The sequence below is a fragment of the Melanotaenia boesemani genome, chromosome 2 (genome assembly GCF_017639745.1).
Source record: "Melanotaenia boesemani isolate fMelBoe1 chromosome 2, fMelBoe1.pri, whole genome shotgun sequence".
Classification (NCBI taxonomy): Eukaryota; Metazoa; Chordata; class Actinopteri; order Atheriniformes; family Melanotaeniidae; genus Melanotaenia; species Melanotaenia boesemani.
In genome coordinates this window covers 2,598,339-2,620,350 of record NC_055683.1, presented here as the reverse complement: position 1 = coordinate 2,620,350, position 22,012 = coordinate 2,598,339, and the positions used below count along the sequence as shown (strand labels likewise).

General features: G+C 44.4%; 1 protein-coding gene across 3 annotated transcripts in view; it reads left to right on the top strand.

Annotated features, from left to right (window-relative positions):
* The window catches only part of smg1 (SMG1 nonsense mediated mRNA decay associated PI3K related kinase), a 57,314-nt gene that overhangs the window by 24,805 nt on the left and 10,497 nt on the right, over positions 1-22,012 (top strand). For all 3 annotated transcript variants that reach the window (XM_041972640.1, XM_041972645.1, XM_041972646.1), the window contains 24 exons: positions 93-217; positions 3,613-3,924; positions 4,018-4,159; positions 6,663-6,813; positions 7,068-7,188; positions 7,308-7,550; positions 8,710-8,861; positions 9,085-9,217; positions 9,468-9,612; positions 13,020-13,158; positions 13,287-13,505; positions 13,590-13,770; positions 13,973-14,134; positions 15,327-15,541; positions 16,143-16,297; positions 16,466-16,688; positions 16,780-17,026; positions 17,779-18,008; positions 18,089-18,334; positions 18,431-18,569; positions 20,928-21,037; positions 21,121-21,339; positions 21,487-21,680; positions 21,816-21,988. In XM_041972640.1, the coding sequence (XP_041828574.1) occupies positions 93-217; positions 3,613-3,924; positions 4,018-4,159; positions 6,663-6,813; positions 7,068-7,188; positions 7,308-7,550; positions 8,710-8,861; positions 9,085-9,217; positions 9,468-9,612; positions 13,020-13,158; positions 13,287-13,505; positions 13,590-13,770; positions 13,973-14,134; positions 15,327-15,541; positions 16,143-16,297; positions 16,466-16,688; positions 16,780-17,026; positions 17,779-18,008; positions 18,089-18,334; positions 18,431-18,569; positions 20,928-21,037; positions 21,121-21,339; positions 21,487-21,680; positions 21,816-21,988 (4,376 nt within the window). The remainder of the gene's footprint in view (positions 1-92; positions 218-3,612; positions 3,925-4,017; positions 4,160-6,662; positions 6,814-7,067; positions 7,189-7,307; positions 7,551-8,709; positions 8,862-9,084; positions 9,218-9,467; positions 9,613-13,019; positions 13,159-13,286; positions 13,506-13,589; positions 13,771-13,972; positions 14,135-15,326; positions 15,542-16,142; positions 16,298-16,465; positions 16,689-16,779; positions 17,027-17,778; positions 18,009-18,088; positions 18,335-18,430; positions 18,570-20,927; positions 21,038-21,120; positions 21,340-21,486; positions 21,681-21,815; positions 21,989-22,012) is intronic.

Sequence of the window (22,012 nt, the reverse complement as noted above, 5' to 3'; positions counted from 1 at the left end):
CTCATCCTCACACTTCTCTGATAAAATCAACTAAATCCATGTTTCTCTCATTGGTTTGACAAATCTTTTCTAAATGGTGTTTGTATGTAAAGGTTTGAGAAAGCAGCACTGGAGTATCAGGATCAGCTGTCTGCAGTTACTGGGATGGACTGCAGCATCAAAAGTTCTGAATGCTGTCTGCTGAAACTCTCCAGCAGTCCAAAACACACCGGAAATGGTAATGAAATCCAACTTCACTGATCCCAGAGGGAAATTATGATGATTTTTCATATTTAATGTGGCCCAGTTACTCTGAAAAAACTCAAATTAAAAGTCTCAATGCAGGCAGCTGGAGTTTGGTGGCAGTGTGGATTTAAACAGATTTGCATGTGAGCTGTTTTAGGGGGAAGTTTGGGTTGGTCTGGAATTTAAATTGGATTCAAAATAAAACAAAATTTATCAAATGTTTACATTTGCATTTCAGTGGGATTACTTTTTGTATTTTTCTAAAGAAACGTTGCTTTTAAAATTTAGTATTATATATTTTTTTTTAAATTTCTTTCAGTTTCAGATGTTTTTCAGACTCAGATCTTTCTGAGAAAGACCAAAACGTTTTTTTACAGTTTCAGATTTTTATTTCACATTCAGACTTTTATTTTGTAGTTGTTGTCGGGTTATAAACATAAAATAAAATAAATGTGTTCAATTATTACAATATGTACAGTAATTAAGCTCTTTTTATTTTGCGTCTGTGCTCTTGGTCTACTGGGCGCAGTGCTGGCTTCCAGTCTAACAGCTGCAGGAGGGAAGGATCTGCAGCAGCTAAAGAAGTCTCTTCTGCTCTGCAGTGCTGGCTAAGTGTTCTGGAGGGGGTGGGAGCTGTTCTCCAATATGGATGACAGTTTATACATCATCCACTTTTCTCCCACCACCTCTACTGGGTCCAAGGGGCATCCCAGTACAGAGCTGGCCTTCTTGATCAGATGGTTCAGTTCCTTCCTGCTGCTGCTCCAGCAGATGGCTCCATAAAAATGGCTGATGCCTTAACTATGTCAAAAAAGGTCTTCAGGAGCGCCCCTGCACTCCAGAAGACCTCAGTCTCCTCAGTAGGAAAAGTCTACTCTGTCCTCTCTTGTGCAGTGCAGCAGCGTTCAGTGACCAGTCCAGTTCACAGGTACTGGTAGGATGTCGCCATCTCTATCTTCACTGGTGTTGAGTGGGAGTTGGTCCATCTGCGGGAGTTCACCACCAGTTCTTTGGTTTTCTCCCTGTTGATGTGAAGATGGTTCTACAGGTACCAGTCTACAAAATCCTGCATGAGTTCTCTGTACCCCCATTATCCCCATCCGTGATGAGGCTGACGATAGCAGTCATCAGAGAACTTGTGCAGGTGACAGGTGGAGGAGTGGTGTGTAAAGTCTGCAGTGTAGAGTAATGAGGAACGGAGCCAGGACCGTTACCCTGGGAATTACCTGAGAAGGACGTCATCTTTCAGTAGCTGCGTTTCCATTGCCCCTAGAATTTGGCAAAACCTAAATATCGCAGTAAAAAACTGGTAATGGAAACACCTTAACTTATGCACTAAACACCATTTAGTGGAAACACCTGCAAAACGCACTTCTACCTTTAGAAGTTTTAGAAATATTGCTTTTATTTTGTGAAAAACTGGAAATAGAAACGCAGCTAGTGAACTTTGAGAGTGGGAAATGTCCCCTTCTGGTGTGGTTAGTTTCCTGCTCTAACCCTGCGATTTGTTTACAGTGCTGACTGAAAAAAAACTTGTAACAGAGATTTGTTAGTGGCAAATATCATCTTCTCTGCAGTTATATGATAATTGTGTGTAGTGGTTTCTGTCAGTTTCCACATTTCCTGAAGGCAACGTGAGCGAGAGGATCCTTTCAGCCTCCCTTGTTGTTGTCACGCATGAGTCCACGCCCCTTTCCTAGCCACGCCCATCACGCCATATAAGGGACAAAAGTTTGAAACTGAATCTGAAACCATAAAACCTGAAACTGAAAGAAAAAAAATCTCAAACTTGAACAAAATATATGATAGTTTATTTGAAAAAATACAAAAATGAATCCCAGTCAAATTCAAAATTGATATAAAAATTTGATAAATTTTGTTTTTCAAAGTTCAAATTAAAAACGTAACTTTCATTTTCAGCTTACATTTTTTCTCTTTCCAATGAGCAAACGTCACTTTGCTTCACCTCCATAGAAGCTGTTTTCTCCATATTGCTGTATAATTTATACAATTAATCTTAAGTGTTGAATCTCCACATTTCCAGCCCCAAAGTCATGAATATCTCAGCTATGACAATCTCAGCTCATCGTCCACCTTTCAGAGGACCGTCTAGACATCTGTATTTATAACCACGCTGACCAAGCCTGCAGTTTCTAGTTATTCTCTCATTAATCAGCTGACTGCGGTGTCCCTGTCAGCGTTCAGCGCCGTTAACTGTCCAGTTCAGAAACGCCAATCCTTCAGTCTGATCCCAGGCCAAAGGCTGCATGCTCAGAGTGGCTGTTATAGTCTTCTTCACGAGGCCTATTTAATCCGCCTCTTATCTGAAGTTACACACCCAAAACAAATTAATTACATCTTCACAACTGCAAGGGTTGTATGTATATTCTTGGTCTGAAAAGAGAACTAAGACGTGAGATTATTACAGACGTGTCACAAGCTGTGTGTTAATTTGTCAGAGTAAATTCACCTGGAACACAGTAGAAATTTATATTTTTCTCTCTTTCTAGCAGAACACTGTATTTAAAGTAAATATAATCTTTGAATCTTAAGATCTTAGCCCAGTTCGTCTAGGAAAGAGTAAAGTCTGATGAGGAACGGTGCTACAGTAGAAGGTAAAAAGTGAACCTGAGCAGTTTTCCAGGTGTTTTAATAGAGGTGTGTGAGAGCCGGAGCTGGTGAAGAACGAGAAACGCAGGTGGCTTAAAAACGAGCGGGTTTTATTTACTCCAAACAATACTCAAACAAAAGAGCAGGCATTAAAAGAGGTGAATGAATGAAATAAACAAAACTAAACCAGAGTTGTTATGGAAACTCAGAGAACTTGTTTGAATAACAAGTAACCAGAGAAACCAAACTAACCTACAAAGAACCAAAGTAACATCACAAACTGGGAAAAAAAAAAAAAAAATATATATATATAGATATATATATATATATATATATATATATATATATATATATATATATATATATATATATATATATATAAATAAACTTAAATACTGACAGACATCTTTGTAACCAGCAGTCTCTGCTTTCATGTGACACTCTGTGTGGAGAAATTAGCAGTTACATTCCCATCAAACTGCCTGAGGTTTGAACTGCGTCTGGTTTGGATGCTGGTGTTTGGTAGAGTCTTTTATCTGGGTTTCTGCTCATCATTGTGGTCTGCTGCATGTTGGCGTTCCTGGTGTGTGAAAGCTCTTCTAGTTCACGGATCGTGCGCTGCCTCCTGGAGAGGAAAAGTATGACATATTGTTCGGGACGATTTCTGGTTGCAGCTTTATGCAGTTTGCAGGTTTTCATTGGTTGAAAATCTCTTTTGGGACAGAGGTATATCAGAAATCCTCATCCAGGTAAATTTTTTTGTGTTCCTCTGAAAAGGTGACAGCAGGAAGACCGTGCTGCTGAAGTCCGGGGAATGCTCCCCTGAGGTGATCAACTTCCTGGCCAACAAAGCCTGTCAGTGTTACGTGGCCCTTTGTGATTGGGCCTCTGTGAAGGAGTGGCAGACCACCGCCAGCACCCTCAAACAAAACTCCACCAACCCCGTCAACATCAGCCTGAGGACGGATTTTAACTACATCCAGGCTCTGAGCCGCTTCGAGGAGGGAGACATGGCAGAGTGTGGAGCTCAGCTGCAGCTGCTGCCAGGAGAGGACTACAGCTCTCTGTCCAGCAGCAAGGACAAGCTCGGTACGCACGACCAGGTTCAAGCACAAAGATTGTGCATATTCAAAATATCTTTTCTAAATCATCTTTAAAAAAAAAACTTGTTGATGTTTTCAGACTTGAAGAGGCTTCTTCCCTCCATGAGTCCAGATTCAACTGAGCTGCAGAGAGCCATCGAGGTGCAGCTGCTTCGCAGCGCCGTTAGTGCCATGACGAAAGCCAATCAGCAGCAGGAGCCCAGGACCGCGCCCAATCCAGAGTATGTTTACACTCCACATAATGTTGCTGAATCTCTAAAGATGTTGTTACCAAGTCTATACTCTACAAGCCTACTTCCTGAAACTGCCACAAGGGAAGAAAAAACTCCTGTTATTTCATTCAGGTGCAATCAGGAGGCGCAAACAGAAAATTCCAAATGTCAGTGAAACGGATATTTGTTTTAAACTCCCACAGTCTCAAACAATAACCAGCTAAAAAACAAGCAGGTTCAGTTCATGTTCAGCATGAGCTCAAGGTTGACTTTGTCTGCAGATCAAAAGAAGAAATCAAGGACTTCGTCCACACAGCACAATTTTATTTTAAAAAAAGTTTTCCATAAAGATGGAATATATTTCTATAAATGTTCGTGTCCACTGAAAGTGCTGTAGTATTTAGTGTAGTCAGGCCTGTAAGTAACGCTGTACTTCTGACAAAATAACACGTGGAACATGCACATAAATTCATGTGGTGTAAACAAACCTACCATGAAGATGATGGTGGAGAACTGAGCTATAAAAAGACATTTTGTGTAGATTCTGGATGTTTTATGGATTTTGCTGTAAATGTCATATCACACTCGGTACGTAGATTCTACACCACGAACACAACACTGTAACGCTCTCCTGCAGCTGTTGATGGGGTTTGCATGTCCGGGTTACAGTAGAGGTGGGACAACGATGTCGTGGGTTCAGAGGAAAACAGATTAAACAGAAGAGAAAAGGGAGTGAAGATAAGAAAAAAGAGTGAGGGTACACCAAATGGAACTGCTACAACCGTAAGCAAACAAAAAAAACACCTTCAGTCTGCAAGAAAAACAAAGCAGACAATCATCGGCTGCACCTCGACTAACCCCAGCAAGCAGCAAACGTAGACCCTCCGCCATAGCTGAGGTCAAAGGAGAACAAAATCAGATTATTTTTGTAATCCTTCAAGTTTTCTCATGCAACTCCAACCTCGATGCAACTGCACCAGCTTCCGGTTTATTTCAGAGTGCAATTCAAGATTCTTTTACTGACCTGGAGATCTCTTCACGGACAGACGCCAGCGTATATCAGAGGGCTTTTGAAGCCATATCTCCTGGCAGGTCCCTAAGGTCCTGTTACCAGGGCCTGCAGATGGTGCCCTGTGCAAAGTTAAAACTTTAGGAGACAGAGCTCCCTGTTCAGTGGTCCCCGGACTCTGGAACTCTCTTCCTTGGGACTTGAGATGGGTGGACTCGGTGGTTGCTTTTAAAAGGCAGTTAAAAACACATCTTTTTAAATCAGCTCTTTAGTAATTGTTTTTGTCTTCTAGTTTTTACATTGTTGGCTCTTCTGAAACACTTGGTGATTTTACATTATGAGGTGCTGTATAAATAAAGTTTTACTTAACAATGCCTAGAAATCTGGAAGGACTTGTGTCTTTCTCGACTGTTCAAACAGGAGTGGAAAACCTTAATTATGGTAAAAAAAAAAAAAAGTGAATGCGAAGACCACAGAGCTTTACTTCACAAAGATTGCTGCTGTCTGTGTGACACGGAGAGGGGTGGTGGTACAAGCTGTTTGTACGACCTATGTGGTATGTCCCTATTGGGCTGCACACCGGACATACAGAGAGCAGAGGACAAATTACATGCTGTCATGGCAGAGGAAGCACCGGATTTTATTCCCAACAACATATACATGTTGTATATATGCATGTTGCCGTCCAGCTAACCGTGGTAACGATTGTTATGCTAGTTAATGTTAACGGACAGTAGACAAGAGGCTGTGAAATGTTACGTTATTGGCTCTAATCAGGACAATGTTGTGACCAGAAAATAAAAGATGACGTACATGGTGTCCTGCAGTCGAAATTAGTTAAAACAAAACTATGTAAATATCTCACAAAACAGAAAAATGAACAGCCTTTGCAGAAGTTTGAAACTATTTCTTTATCAGCTTTTGATCGTTTAATGTAACGAGATTTGTGTTTTATGTTCCAGTGTTGGTTGTCAGTTTTTAAAATCCGTCTTTGCCAGATGAATCATAGCTTACATGAATGCTGTGATGTCTAAACAATATGAAAAAACTTTGAGGTCTCCACATAAAATACCCTCATTAGTAACCGTGAACCACCGTCTAACACAGGGATCTCCAACTCCGGTCCTCGTGAGCTACTGTCCTGCAGGTTTTAGATGTCTCCTACTACAACACACCTCTGCACAAGCCTGTTAATGACCCAGTGATTTGACTCAGGTGTGTTGCATCAGGGTAAAATCCAAATCCTGCAGGACAGTAGCTCACGAGGACCGGAATTGGAGATCCCTGGTGTAACATCATGCTGCTGTGCATGTCAGCAGATACGAGGTAATTAGGACTAGCTGCCTCAGTAATTGTGCTCTATTAAAGATTAGATTATCAAAAGACAGAGTGGGCATGTTCTGTGTGGGTTTTCTCTCCTTTCACTGATCGTCTGTGAACAGTTTGTGTTGTTTCCATGTCAAATCTTCGTCTTTTCGTAACTCACTTGATGTGATGTTGTAGTACTTTGGTGCGCTGCCTGAAGCAGACTGGAAGGATCTGTATGGGCCCGCTCCGGCTGTCCACGCTCACTCTTTCCGACGCCCTGCCCACCCTCCCCACCCTGCAGCTCCACTGCACGGCCACCCTGGAGAACACACTCACAGGTCAAGATGTAAGTACAAACCCCTTTCAGGCCCTCCAGGAGCATGCTGTGTGTTTGCTTTTTCTTATTGTTGTAACCTAAAATCCCTGGTGTTTTTGTTAAGTTTTTTTTTACATGATTTTGTTCTTGCGATCCTGGTTTTCCTGCAGCTTGTTTTCAACACATCAGTTCAGACCTCCAGCTAACCCATATCCCTAATCATAACAAATTCTAGTGAATTATTGGGTGTGAATGCACTCCTGAACTGTGCTTGTTATTTTCAGGACTGTGTGATTCCTCTGAGCAGCGAAGCTCTAAACTCTTGTAAACAACAAGACGTCCTGCTTTTCCTCCAAGCCCTCCGATACTCCACATTCCAGCGACAGCTGCTCCACAAGCTCAAAGGTAATTATCAGTAAACGGCTCAAAACTGGTTTAGTTGTGGAGAGGATTATTATTCAAGACAAACCGTTGTCCAGATTAGGTGGATGTGCTCCACAATGACCACCTTTGTTCACACCCAGGTCACTCCTCCACAGATGGCCATCTTATTGAGCTTTGCCTGACAGCGGTCAAATTTGCCCGGAAAAAAGGGAACATTGCTCTGGCATCCCGCCTTCTCAGCCAGTGCAGTGATGGGACACCAGAAGAGAAGCAGCAAGAAGATCTGAGTCAGGCCTTCAAGCATCTCACTCTGGAGGGAACACTGGGGGAGAAATGGGGGCCGGAAGTTCAGATAGAAAAAGCCAAAGTTCTGAGAACTGCAGGTGAGAAACAGAACATTTGAAGTATTTTCCAGTGTTGTTCTGTCTTTCTCTCCCTGCTTGTGAGGATGGATTGTTTAAGCTTTACTTTCTATAAGTTGGTCAAATTCATCCTCTTTCTGAGTTCTGAGGAGCTCCACCTTCCAGTACCGGGTTGAACCCTCTTTTAAAATTATGGTGTGATAGATGAAGCAGGTGGTGGAAACCTTCCTCAGAGGTTTTCTCCATATTAACATGACAGCATCACACAGTTGCTGCAGGTTTGTCGGCTGCATCCATGATGAGAATCTCCCGTTCCACCACATCCCAAAGCTGCTCTACTGGACTGAGATCTGGTGGCTGTGGAGGCCGTTGGAGTCCAGTGAACTCATGGTCATGTTCTAGAAAGCAGGTGGAGATGATCTGAGCTTTGTGACATGGTGCATTATCCTGCTGGAAGTAGCATCAGAAGATGCTCCACTGTGGTCATAAAGGGATGGACATGGTCAGCAACAATACTCAGGTAGGCTGTGCTGGTTAAACCAGGACACGTTGGTACTAAGGGACCCAAAGTGGACCAAGAAAATCTCCCCCCACCATTACACCAGCAGCAGCCTGAAGCGTTGATCCAAGGCAGGATGGATCCATGTTTTCATGATGTTTCCACCAGATTCTGAGCCGAGCATCTGAATGTGGAGCTGAAATGGAGACTCATCAGACCAGCAACGTTTTTCAAATCTTTGAATTCATCCTGGTCCAGAGAACTGCTGCTCGCTGGATGTTTTCTCTTCTTCAGAACATTCTCTGGAAACCCTGGAGATGGGTGTGGGTGGAAATCCCACTAAATACTCAGACCAACAACCATGCCACGTTCACACTGTCACTTAAATCCCCTTTTTTCCTCATTCTGATGCTCAGTTTGAACTTTAGCAAGTCGTCTTCATCATGTCTACAGGACTAGGTTTGGTGAGTTGCTGACATGTGATTGGTTGATTAGATATTTGTGTTAACAAGCAGTTGAACAAGTGGAGCTGATAGTGGATGGTGAGTAGTTCACCACATAAACACTTTACTTAGAGAATCTTTTTCCTTATCAAAGGTTGTGGGTTTTTAAATAAAATTGACTCAACAGAAAAATGAGCTTGTGTGCAGTTTTTTTCTGAGCAGTCTTCTTCACCTGCAGGTCAGTCACTGGCAGCGATGGAGATGCTGAGCAGGGCTGCTCTGTCCTACTGCCATGTTGGGAAGAATGAAGGCGCTGCCTGCCGCTCTCTGCTGACTCTCTGCAAATGGCTGCTGGCTGACTGGAAGGACATGACACCTCAACTTAAACAGGCATGCATTTAGAGGACATATTCTGGCCCTTTTACCAGTATAAATGGTCTTAGTAGTAATAATAATCTTTAAACTATGACTGACAAACTCCTTTTTAGTTAATCCCAAGCAGTAATATTTATATATTGTACTGCATGCTTATTTTCACCGAACGCCTGCAGTACATGGTGATGTTGGGGGGGGAATAAAGATGGATTATTGAATGACTGATGTTTTGTCTCAGGTGGTAAAGAAGTCCGGAGCTGTAAACTCTTGTGCGTTGGGGAACGTTTCACCTCTAAGCCGGAATATTGCTGCTCTGCTAGAGCTTCCTCTGGAGGATCAGAGCATTCCTCTCATCACCGCAGAGACGTCAGGTAACAGAAGTAGTTAACCATTAATCTGAATAGCTAGAATATCAATACATTTATGCAAAGTGTCTGTGCCGACACATTTATATGCATCACAACAATTTATTCATTTTGAATGAGTGAATCCAAACTTTTTTAATGGTTCTTTGTATCCAGACACATTTTAAAACATCCAAATGACCCACGTTTAAATTGCAAAAAGATGCAGTCCGTTAAGTCCAGCTCCATAGTGAACTTGGTGGTCTTGCCTCTGCAGTGAGTGTGGGTGTTGGAGAACCGGACTTTGTGTTGGGCCAGCTCTATCAGCTCTCCACCAGCTTGGCTCCAGAAGTGGCGAAGTCCTGGGCGGCCCTGGCCAGCTGGGCTTACCGCTGGGGCAGGAAGGTGGTGGATAATGCAAGGTTAGACTCTGGAGATTTCAGTTATACAAAAACTTGATGACATTCTTTTCTTTTAAAGATGACATGTATTATCAGTGTGTGCTGCATACATCTAGTGTATATTTTTACAGGAAACTTAGATTAAGTTAGTATCTCCATCTTCTGACTAAAATGTTTAGTTTCAGTCATACTTGAGTCATCTTATATTTTTTCTAGTCGAATAAACTACAGTAGATTGTAAATGGTGTAAATGGTAAAAAAAAAAAATTCATATTTATATAGCGCTCTACGTTATACCTCACATTCACCGCCAGCCACAACCCATCAGGAGCAATTTAGGGTTCAGTGTTCAGGGCTCAGGGGACACCTTGACAGGCCGGGACTGAACCAGCAACCCTTGGGCTACAAGATGACCACTCTACCCACTGAGCCACGCCGCCCCATTTACCATCTAGATTAAATAAAACATCTATTAACCTGATAAGTTGGAACAATAAATACAGACAAGGTGTGTCCCAATTCAAGTGTGCAGACCCTGAATTGGGACACACCTACTGAGATAGAAGTTATCGGAGAAGAAACATCTTTATTAACTTGGTCTTGCTGTTTTTTCATTAATTAAAATAAAACCAGTCTCGACCTGCTCTTCATGAATAACATAGTTATTGTTCATTGAGAATAAACTCCTAATCTTAAATAGTATTGACAGGTAATCCTTTCATCCTATAAAATCCTGTTTTATGTCAAATTGTGAAAAATTCTTGCACACTGACGTTTTAACTAGTTTTAGTCAATCTTGCTAGGCTCCACAAAAACAATGACACCAACCATTGTGCCAGTCACATCACAGGGCTCTAGAGTGCAACCATTTCACACATGCGACCAAAAATTTGTTGAGTGCAACTCATTTTTTTCTTTGTCGCACTGCTGCACCCAACATTTCTCAGGTGTAGGTTAAGGATGTCTCTGAATGTCTGTCTGCGTATTCTGTGTTCACTCCCTCTTTGCTCAGTCGGAGAAGACTAACACCGTAAAAAAAGACCAAGCAAAGAGATGTGGTGGGTCTTCACAGCTGATTGGCTCTGTTTGAAATTAAAAGCGGTGCATATTAGATATCCAGCACATTGAAGAACGACAGAGACACACGAGAATCGAAGACATTGGAAGCGATTGTAAAACGTGGAATATGGTGGTATTTGCTCATAAGTGCTTATCTATTATCCTCACTAATTTTGGAGCTTTTCATCATGGCTGAGTAACATAAAGCTAACGAACTAATGAACTACAACAGCTCCCTTCTGCGTGGCGTCACCTGCACTGACCCAGTTCTATCTCCCCCAAAAGTTCAGCGGTGGCTAACGGATTTTTAAAAAATGAAGAAATCCAACGCTAATCGTCTCTAGAAGGTTGAATACAGAAATGATCTTGATGTTAATTAAACCTGCGAAGAATATTTGATCAATTTAAAGCTGTAAAACGACTCAGGAATCTTAAGATGACGTAGATTCAGCTTGTTCAGCTGTGTGCGTTCCCGTGACGGAATGACGGTCCCATGACGGAATGACGGTCCCGTGACAGAATGACGTTCCCATGGCGGAATGACGGTCCCGTGGCGGAATGACGTTCCCGTGGCGGAATGACGTTCCCGTGACGGAATGACGTCCCCTTGGCGAAATGACGTTCCTGTGACGGAATGACGGTCCCGTGGCAGAATGACGGTCCCGTGCGGAATGATGTCCCCTTGGCGAAATGACGTTCCTGTGACGGAATGACGGTCCCGTGGCAGAATGACGGTCCCGTGGCGGAATGATGTCCCCTTGGCGAAATGACGTTCCTGTGACGGAATGACGTTCCCGTGACGGAATGACGTTCCTGTGGCAGAATGACGTTCCTGTGACGGAATGACGGTCCCGTGGCGGAATGACGTTCCTGTGACGGAATGACGTTCCCGTGGTGGAATGACGTTCCCGTGACGGAATGACGTTCCCGTGGCAGAATGACGGTCCCGTGGCGGAATGATGTCCCCTTGGCGAAATGCCGTTCCTGTGACGGAATGACGTTCCCGTGACGGAATGACGTTCCTGTGGCAGATTGACATTCCTGTGACGGAATGACGGTCCCGTGGCGGAATGATGTCCCCTTGGCGAAATGACGTTCCTGTGACGGCATGACGGTCCCGTGGCAGAATGACGGTCCCGTGGCGGAATGATGTCCCCTTGGCGAAATGCCGTTCCTGTGACGGAATGACGTTCCCGTGACGGAATGACGTTCCTGTGGCAGATTGACGTTCCTGTGACGGAATGACGGTCCCGTGGCGGAATGATGTCCCCTTGGCGAAATGACGTTCCTGTGACGGCATGACGGTCCCGTGGCAGAATGACGGTCCCGTGGCGGAATGATGTCCCCTTGGCGAAATGACGTTCCTGTGACGGAATGACGTTCCCGTGGCAGAATGACGGTCCCGTGGCGGAATGATGTCCTCTTGGCGAAATGACGTTCCTGTGACGGAATGACGTTCCCGTGACGGAATGACGTTCCTGTGGCAGAATGACGTTCCTGTGACGGAATGACGGTCCCGTGGCGGAATGACGTTCCCGTGGTGGAATGACGTTCCCGTGACGGAATGACGTTCCCGTGGCAGAATGACGGTCCCGTGGCGGAATGATGTCCCCTTGGCGAAATGCCGTTCCTGTGACGGAATGACGTTCCCGTGACGGAATGACGTTCCTGTGGCAGAATGACGTTCCTGTGACGGAATGACGGTCCCGTGGCGAAATGCCGTTCCTGTGACGGAATGACGTTCCCGTGACGGAATGACGTTCTTGTGGCAGAATGACGTTCCTGTGACGGAATGACGGTCCCGTGGCAGAATGACGTTCCCGTGACAGAATGACGTAACACCGGAGCAGGAGAAAAATTTGCCAGAAGCAGCTCAGCCGTATCAGAGTTTGAAATGTTTTGTTTCATTTAGTGAAGTGAAACTACAACTTATTTATTTATTTATTTACTTACATTGATGCTTGAAATAAAGACAAAACATTTCTTTGAACCTCATTATAGTTCACAGTAATATGAATAACTGGCATTTCCAGTGTGTAATGATCAGAAGATGATCATTAAAATGTATTCAAACTGGCTACTGAGAGCGTCGCTGTAAAATCTGGGGTGCACCTAAATAAAAGTTAGGCACACCAGTGGTACCAGTGCAAAAAGTTAGTCTGCAGTTATTTTTAAGATAACATTAACTCTGCATACATGAAGACAAACTTAGAAAACACACTCAACCCTCAATAAACCCACACACAGAACACAGCTTTAGAGATCAATTAAAACAAACTAGGTGAGGTGCAAACTTTTTTCCTGGTTTTCTGCAGAATCTGGATTTACAGTTGTTTCAACTATATAAATATTTAATTTTTCCTCTCCAGCCAAGGGGAGGGTTTGCCCCTCCTCCCGGGGGAAAAGAAGGACATAGAGGACCTGCTGCCAGCAACAACCAGTGAAGAAGACAAGGAGACCATCTTCAGCATCCTAGGACAGGCCATGTGCCGACCGACTGGTATCCAGGTAGCTACACACACACACACACACACAGCAGATATCTGTTGACATGGCTTTAGATCCCAGAAAATGTAAACCATGGAAAGAAAACGATGCTTGGAATGTTTTTGGAATCTGTTTATGTTGCATGTCAGGATGAGGACATGGCGCTGCAGCAGGAAGATGAAGAGGACGACATGGTGGACGTCATCTGGCGGCAGCTTACCAGCTCGTGTCCCTGGCTCGATGAAGCAGGCCAGGTCGTCACAGATGGTCTGATTCGAGTTTGGAGACGGGTGGTGGACCGCATCTTTGGTCTCTACCGCGTTTCCTGCCACGCGTATTTCACCTTCCTCAAACTCAACGCGGGACAGGTGAGACTTTGAGACGGCGTGTCAGATTTCCAAGCTCGTTGACTTTGTTCGGTCACTGATCCTCAGTATGTTGGTTTTTTTTAGGTCCCTGTAGATGAAGATGACCCCAAACTCCTGCTGTCCTGTCACAACAACAAACAGAGCAATGATGATGTTATCGTCATGGCGACCCTGCGTCTCCTCCGCCTGCTGGTTAAGCATGCTGGCGAACTCAGGGAGGGGCTTGAGCTGGGCATAGCTTCAACTCCGACTGCACCCTGGAGGGGTACGTTGAACATTTGTGGACTTTCTGAACATGGAGGGTTGTTGTCTGCTTTCCAAATAGTCACAGTAATGGTTGAGCCAAAGAATTTTTCTTGTCCTCTCTGAAGCCAGAGTCTCCATCATGTCTGACATTGTCAGACTACTGTCTTCATTTCCAGCTCAGTCTGGACCGTATAATACTGCTGATAATTTGTCTTCTTCAGGTATCATCCCACAACTGTTTTCACGTCTCAACCATCCGGAGGCGTACATCCGGCAGAGCATATGCAGCTTGCTGTGCCGAGTGGCCCAAGATTCACCACATCTCATCCTCTACCCAGCCATCGTTGGCTCGCTGTCCCTGGGGGGGGAGGCTCAGAACGCAGGTATTCATCTCTTCTTGTGATTTACAAGTAAACTTTAAACAAGGTGGCATTACTGGTCTAAACGAGATAAATGAAGTGGCTTAAATGATTGTTATTTAAATAGGATGGAAATGATCATTAGAGACCAGTGTCTGCCTAGAAAATGATGTCAGATTTAATTTACAATAACTCCTTTTTAAAAAAAAATAATAATAAAAAAAACATGCAGACTGACGGACACTTAGACTGACAGACACTTAGACTGACGGACACTTAGACTGACGGACATGCAGACTGACGGACACTTAGACTGACGGACACGCAGACTGACGGACACGCAGACTGACGGACACGCAGACTGACTGACACGCAGACTGACGGACACTCAGACTGACGGCCACGCAGACTGACGGACACGCAGACTGACGGACACTCAGACTGACGGACACTCAGACTGACGGACACGCAGACTGACGGACACGCAGACTGACGGCCACGCAGACTGACGGCCAAGCAGACTGACGGACACGCAGACTGACGGCCACGCAGACTGACGGACACGCAGACTGACGGCCACTCAGACTGACGGACACGCAGACTGACGGCCACGCAGACTGACGGACACGCAGACTGACGGACACGCAGACTGACAGACTGACGGACACGCAGACTGACGGACACTCAGACTGACGGCCACGCAGACTGACGGCCACGCAGACTGACGGCCACGCAGACTGACGGACACTCAGACTGACGGACACTCAGACTGACGGACACGCAGACTGACGGACACGCAGACTGACGGCCACGCAGACTGACGGCCACGCAGACTGACGGCCACGCAGACTGACGGACACTCAGACTGGCGGCCACGCAGACTGACGGACACGCAGACTGACGGACACGCAGACTGACGGACACTCAGACTGACGGCCACGCAGACTGACGGCCACGCAGACTGACGGACACTCAGACTGACGGACACGTAGACTGACAGACACTTAGACTGACGCATACGTAGACTGATGGACAGTTTCGTTCATCTTCTGCGTCGGTTACACGTGTAATTTGGTACGTTTTCAGGGAGCTCAGCTATCTGTTGCTTGACACAGAAGATGGAGCAATACCACCGGAATTTTTTCTTTATGAATAGTTCAAACTTTAAAACTGTAAATATAATGGATCTGTTAACTGAGAGTTGGAGTGTTTACAGGGAACAAACTGCCTCCGGCTCTGCCCACCTTCTTGGGCAGCATGCAGGGAGAGGACCTTGTTGGGGAAGAGGAGGAGCAGCTGGAGACTTCAGGACAAGGAGGACCACAAGAAGAGTTGGCAACCTGTTCCAGTCAAGACCAGGCAATGATGCAGGACTGTTACAGCAAGATTGTGGAGAAGCTGTCTCTGGCCAACCCCACCATGGTGCTCCAGGTAGGAGGCTGCACACACCTGGTTAACCTGCTGTTAAGTTAATGGCGTTGGTGTTTGTGTTTATGCTGCGAAGTCGACCAGAAGTCTTTCCCTGTGAAAACCCATAAACTATTAGGCCAGTAGTAAAGCTGACAGGGAAAAATCCGCCTTAGGCTTCCTGAGAGAAGATGAAGATAATATACCATTTAAAGTTTATAGCTTAGATGATGTAGAAAATTAAATTAAACTTACGTTTGCAGTTACTTTGAGGTTTAAACTTGTTATGTTATGTCTGGATTTAGTTTAGATCATTAAACTGAACCAGTGGCACTCAAAAGAAGGTATCTGCAACATTCTGGTTTATTAGGCACATTATTGTGAGTAATTAGTGGCAGGAACTGTTATATCTTTGATTATTTACTCAAATTCTTCATTTTAGCTCAGGATTATTCTTTATTCTTCTGATGACACATGAATATGTTCAGCTTCAAAGGGCTCTGTAATAAATCCATTTAAAATCATTTGCCAAGTACAAACAAATAACTAAAAGCAAATGCATGAAAAGGCCTGTTATGGTTTGGATCATTTATAAACCTTTCATGAGTCATGTGTTGCTGTCCAGGTCCAGCAGCTGGTGGGAGAGCTGCGCAGAGTGACTTTGCTCTGGGATGAACTGTGGCTCGGGGTGTTACAACAGCAGCACATGCACGTCCTGAGAAGGATCCAGCAGCTGGAGGACGAGGTCAAGAGGGTGCAGAACAACAATACACTGCGCAGGTGAGACTCATCTGCTTATAGGACATCCAGGCTTAAAGTTAAAGGCTGTTTAAAAAATTCTAGTATTAATTTTAACCCTTCACCTCTAACATGAGATGAAAAACTGAGTTTTTTCCAACATGTTATCAGCATACATGTCAGCAGTCTCTAATCTTTGCTGCCCTGCAGGGATGAAAAGATTGCCATCATGCGTGAGAAGCACTCTGCTCTGATGCGTCCGGTGGTTTTCGCCCTGGATCACGTCTGCAGCATCACAGCAACCCCAGCGGAGACTCCACACGAGACCTGGTTCCAGCAGACCTACGGTGATGCCATCACCTCCGCTCTGGAGCGCCTTAAGAACCCTGCTAACCCTGCCAACCCAGCTAGTAGCTGGCTTCCTTTCAAACAGGTGCATGTTTGTTTAGCTGAACCTGTGTTTGCATTTAATCCATGTCAGGCCGATGGAAGCTTGACTCGACTTGTGTGTGTGTTTCGGGTAGATAATGATGAGCCTGCAGCAGCGAGCTCAGAAGCGAGCGAGCTATCTGCTCCATCTGGATGAAATCAGTCCTCGACTGGTCTCTATGACGACAACAGAGATGGCCTTACCGGGGGAGGCGTCTGCGTCAGATGCTGTTACCATTCACAGTGTGGGCAACACCATCACTATCCTGCCCACCAAGACCAAACCTAAGAAGTTATTCTTCCTTGGATCAGACGGCCGGAACTACCCCTATCTGTTCAAAGGTAGGAAAACAGTCGCTTTAAAATATTTAGCACGATAACGTTTATTTATCTGAACTGCTTTTTTAAAACTTCTGATAAAAAAATATTTAACATACCCGTGTTTGGGATTGGATTTTTCACTTCACCTATATGATCTGATAATTATATTTTCTCTTTAACCAACTTTATTAACATTTTGGGCCCAAAAATTCACAAAAATAATTAAATCTGAATAAAATAAATGTACTGTTTATTGCAATAAAAACTACCAACATATTCATTGAACTGTTTGGGAACTTAAACATAAGTTGAAAATATAAAATTCAATTTCCCAGAAAACATAGAGAACTTTTTGTTCCCAGAGACCCAAATATTCCAAATGTAACAAAAAAAGTAAAACTGATAATCAAACTATACAAAAATATTTCAGATTATATTTTCAGATGTGGCTGAGCTGGACCTCCTCCTCTTCCTCCTCTAGATCAGTCTCTGTGTTGTCCTCATCACTGTTTATATAAACGACTAACATGTAGAAACAATTAGATTGTTCCGGTTATTGTTTATATGATGGACAGCGAAGAAAATGTCAAAGCTAAAATTTTCATTCTCACTACAAAAACATGAAAACTCTGTTTACAAAACAAAACAACCGGTTAAGTGCGTGTAAAGGAAAGTGTGTCGCAGCCACGACGTTTCGAGCTTAACGCTCTGAACTCCTGATAAACGGCCGAGTCTGTGAACGGTGTCGTGGTGATGCTTAAATTCTGTTTCAGGTCTGGAGGATTTACATTTGGACGAGCGCATCATGCAGTTCCTGTCAATCGTCAACACCATGTTTACCAAGATCAACCAGCAGGAGCAGCCACATTTCCACGCCCGCCACTACTCCGTCACCCCCCTCGGTACCCGTTCAGGACTGATCCAGTGGGTGGACGGGGCCACTCCGCTTTTTGGGCTGTACAAGCGCTGGCAGCAGAGGGAGGCAGTGCTGCAGGCTCAGAAGGTGGGTTGTTGTTTTCTTTACTGTAAGAGTTAAAACTGCAGAAAGTGAAGATTAAAAGTTGTTTTTCATTTTGTTAAAAGGCCCAGGACTCATACCCACAGCAGCCAGTACCCCCGGTACCCCGCCCCAGTGAGCTCTACTACAGCCGGATCGGACCAGCTCTCAAGGCCGTGGGGCTCAGTCTGGATGTGACGCGTCGAGATTGGCCGCTCGGCGTTATGAAGGAGGTGCTGAAGGAGCTGATGGAGGCTACACCTTCCAATCTGCTGGCGAAGGAGCTCTGGTGCTCCTGCACCACACCCAGCGAGTGGTGGAGAGTCACTCAGGTTCACAATTTTTCTTTTCTTTCTTCGTTCACGACAACGCTCAGTAACAGTAAAAGCGCAGCGTTGATAATCCTCTCCGGACTCTTTGTGCTGTAGTCCTACGCCAGATCCACCGCCGTCATGTCCATGGTGGGATACATCATCGGCCTCGGTGACCGTCACCTTGACAATGTGTTGATTGACATGACCACAGGAGAGGTGGTGCACATCGACTACAACGTGTGCTTTGAAAAAGGTCAGTTTAAAAGTGTGAATAATTATGATAGATTAGATTTATACAGCTCATTTCAGGGCACAAAGTGCTTTAGGTTGTATCATTCATACCTGGTGATGGTAGTTAGATGTGTAGCCACAGCTGGCCTGGGGCAGACTGACGGAGATGTGGCAGCCAGTCCACGCCTACGGCCTCTCCAACCACCACCGTACATTCATTCACATTGATACACCAGCGATGCTGGAGGGCAGTATGTCATAACATCATTCAAGCTGAACGATATTATTCTGATTAATCACAGAATAGCTGTAGATTCATTATGATTTATCAGCATTATTCAGTGTTAAAGTAAAATTCCCATTTTCTCTGTACATGAAACGGAAAGATAAATGACAGCCGGTGTTAAAGCCAAATGTGGCATTAAGATAGGAAAGTACATCAAATCCCACCATAATGCAGCTGGACTGCTTCCTGAATATAATATTCGTTTTTTTAAGGACATTCGCTTTGTGTCTGTCAGCTTATCAGAGGTTAACTGGACGCCCTGCGTTTGGTTCGACACAATCCAGGCGTGGAGGTGGTACTTTAAGCTCAAGGTGCTTCTGTGGAAAAAAACTCCTACAGTGTGTGCAACTAACTTATTCAGTCTTTGTTTTGTTCTTTTTAACACTCTGAACTTCCCATCTACTGGACCAACAGCTTCTTCCGTTTCCTCCATGTCTCTGAATCAAATAATAGACACAGACATTAAATTTGTAAACTCAAACTCTATTAATGTCTTTTAATTCCACACAGTAGAAAAAGAAAATATCCCAAAATGAAAAGATCTAAAGTGTCATTTGAAGTACTTTTAGCACCTCCACTGTTCTCTAATTGAGAGTCAACAACATGTTAACATCTGATGGTAAGCCAGGGCGGGATCAGCCAGCAGCAGCTTTGCATGTTTCGTTTCCAGGCTGGTCCTGGAGCAGAGGTGAACGTCTCCTGCTCTGCAGCTGGGAGCACAAATGGGCGGAGGAGGGATGTAAACGGGCTTTCACCTCAGTTTCCAAAAGTCTCCAACTTTACCAGTAAAAGGCTGTAGATTTGTCGCTAGTCACTTCTTTGAAGTAGAGGGGTCTGAAAACTGGCTAAATATAGCAGCAGAGAAGCTAAAGCTAAGCTCTGAAGTGTGTCTCAGTTTAATCTGTGTACCAGGAACTTGTGCACTGACGAATGTTCCGCGTTGTTGGAACGCAAACTGTGATTTAAATGTGTTATTTATTTATTTTAGCATGTTAATTTTCTTGTAATTAATAGTAATTAAAGCGTTAAAGGTCCAACCCCTAATATATTTTTAGGGTGGGACCTGCAGGACCAGGTCCTATATATGTATATATTAGGGCTGGGCACCAATCTCTGGGTTGGTAAAAGGTCATTTACAGCCGGTTCTTATAAGTAAATGTGTGTAAATGTATTATTTATGAAGGTCTTTATGAGGACCTGGTGCTGCCACTTACATTCCACCCACAGATCATGTGACACACTTAGTTTGTCACATGATCTCAGTACATACACACACACACATATATATATATATATATATATATATATATATATATATATATATATATATATATATATATATATATATATATATATATATATATATATATATATATATATGTGCAACAGGGAGGAAAAATCCTACAGGGGGCGTAACGAGGAATGCACGGCAGCCATAACATGTACATAGGCGCGGTGCTAACCACAAGTATATCCCAGCCCCAAAAGTGCAGGCAGTCCCCAAGTAATATGTAGGGACCAACGAGGAGTGCATGTCCATAGAAAAACACCTAGCAAGGTAAGAGAGCAGACCATACTAAAAGAAAAAGGACTTGTGAAAATAGAGATTAGCCGATGAGATCAGAATCAATTCTGAGGTTAATTATTTTGAAAATTAAAAGACAGAAAATAAATATTGAGAAAACAAACCACAATCTAATTTCTTATATGACAGACGAGGGGGGCTCAGATTTTCTTGGTAAGGGAGTCAAAAAGCCACAGTTTGAAACACGGTGAGGACTCTGTTTTCCTCTTCTTCAGGATAAATCCCAAGTACAACCTACAACTACTTTGCGTGTGTGGAGAAGTACAACAAGGTGGATATCTGGGGATAATTGTCTGTTATGCACCAACCAATGAAATATCCTACAGCTGAAAATCATGAGGTTGGGACAGGACCAGAAATGCTCCTCGGTGGTAGGGGGACTGTAACTGAGAAAAAGGGGCAAATTCATTATCAATCCTAACACATATATTTTGACAGCCTGTTAACAAGTAGAAAATAAAGTTGATGGTTGAAGATCGTGTCTCAGATCGTGTACCAATGTTTTTCAGGGAAGAGCTTGCGGGTGCCGGAGAAGGTCCCGTTCAGGATGACCCACAACATTGAGGCGGCTCTGGGAGTCACCGGCGTAGAGGGCATCTTCAGGCTGTCCTGTGAACAGGTCACTGTCTCATCGCCTCTTTCTCATAGGACCTGATGTGGAGGACCTCCTCATGGTCTTTACTCAGTCTGCTGTGTCTCCAGGTGGTTCAGATAATGCGCCGGGGCAGAGAAACACTACTGACCCTGCTGGAAGCCTTTGTCTATGATCCTCTGGTGGACTGGACTGCCGGGGGGGAGGTGGGCTTCGCTGGGGCTGTATATGGAGGTGGAGGCCAGCAGGCTGACAACAAGAAGAGTAAGAGAGAAATGGAGAGGGACATCACACGCTCGCTCTTCTCCTCCAGGGTAGCTGAGATCAAGGTGAGATTTTGTGGCTCTGCTGTGACTTGTGGGTAAAGGTTGAGCAGAAAGTTATAACTAAGTCCTGGAAACTTCCACAACATCACAGAAGATGTTAAAATGCTGCAGTAGTGGTCTGTTTAAGGGACTCACGTTTGATCTGTGCAGGTGAACTGGTTTAAGAATCGGGATGAAATGCTGGCAGTGCTCCCACAAATGGAGGAGGCTGTGGAGGAGTACCTGGTCCTGCAGGAGTTGCTTTGCCAGGGGGAGAAACTGCAAGCCCAGCTGCAGGAGGAGCTTACCTTTCTAAAGGGGGCTGAGAACCACCCGGATCATGTCATCCTCACCCTGGAGCAAAGGTCTGAGGGTGCATGATGGGAATTTTGACGTTGATATTATTTTTACAGTCAGATGTTTGTCTAAACGTCTAAAAGCTGCACCGAGGAGCCATTGAGACGGATCAAACCTTCATCGCTTCACCTTCTTATTTACAGATACTCTGAACATACTCAGCTACAGTCACAGCAGCGGACTGTTCAGGAGGCCATTCGGGGGAAGCTAGCAGACCTGGACCAGTGGATCTCTCAGTACCAGGCAGCATTTTCCAGTCTGGAGGCCACACAGCTGGCCAGCTTGCTGCAGGACATAAGCAGCCCAATCGATCTGGGTTAGTCCTGCTCAGAATGTCGCC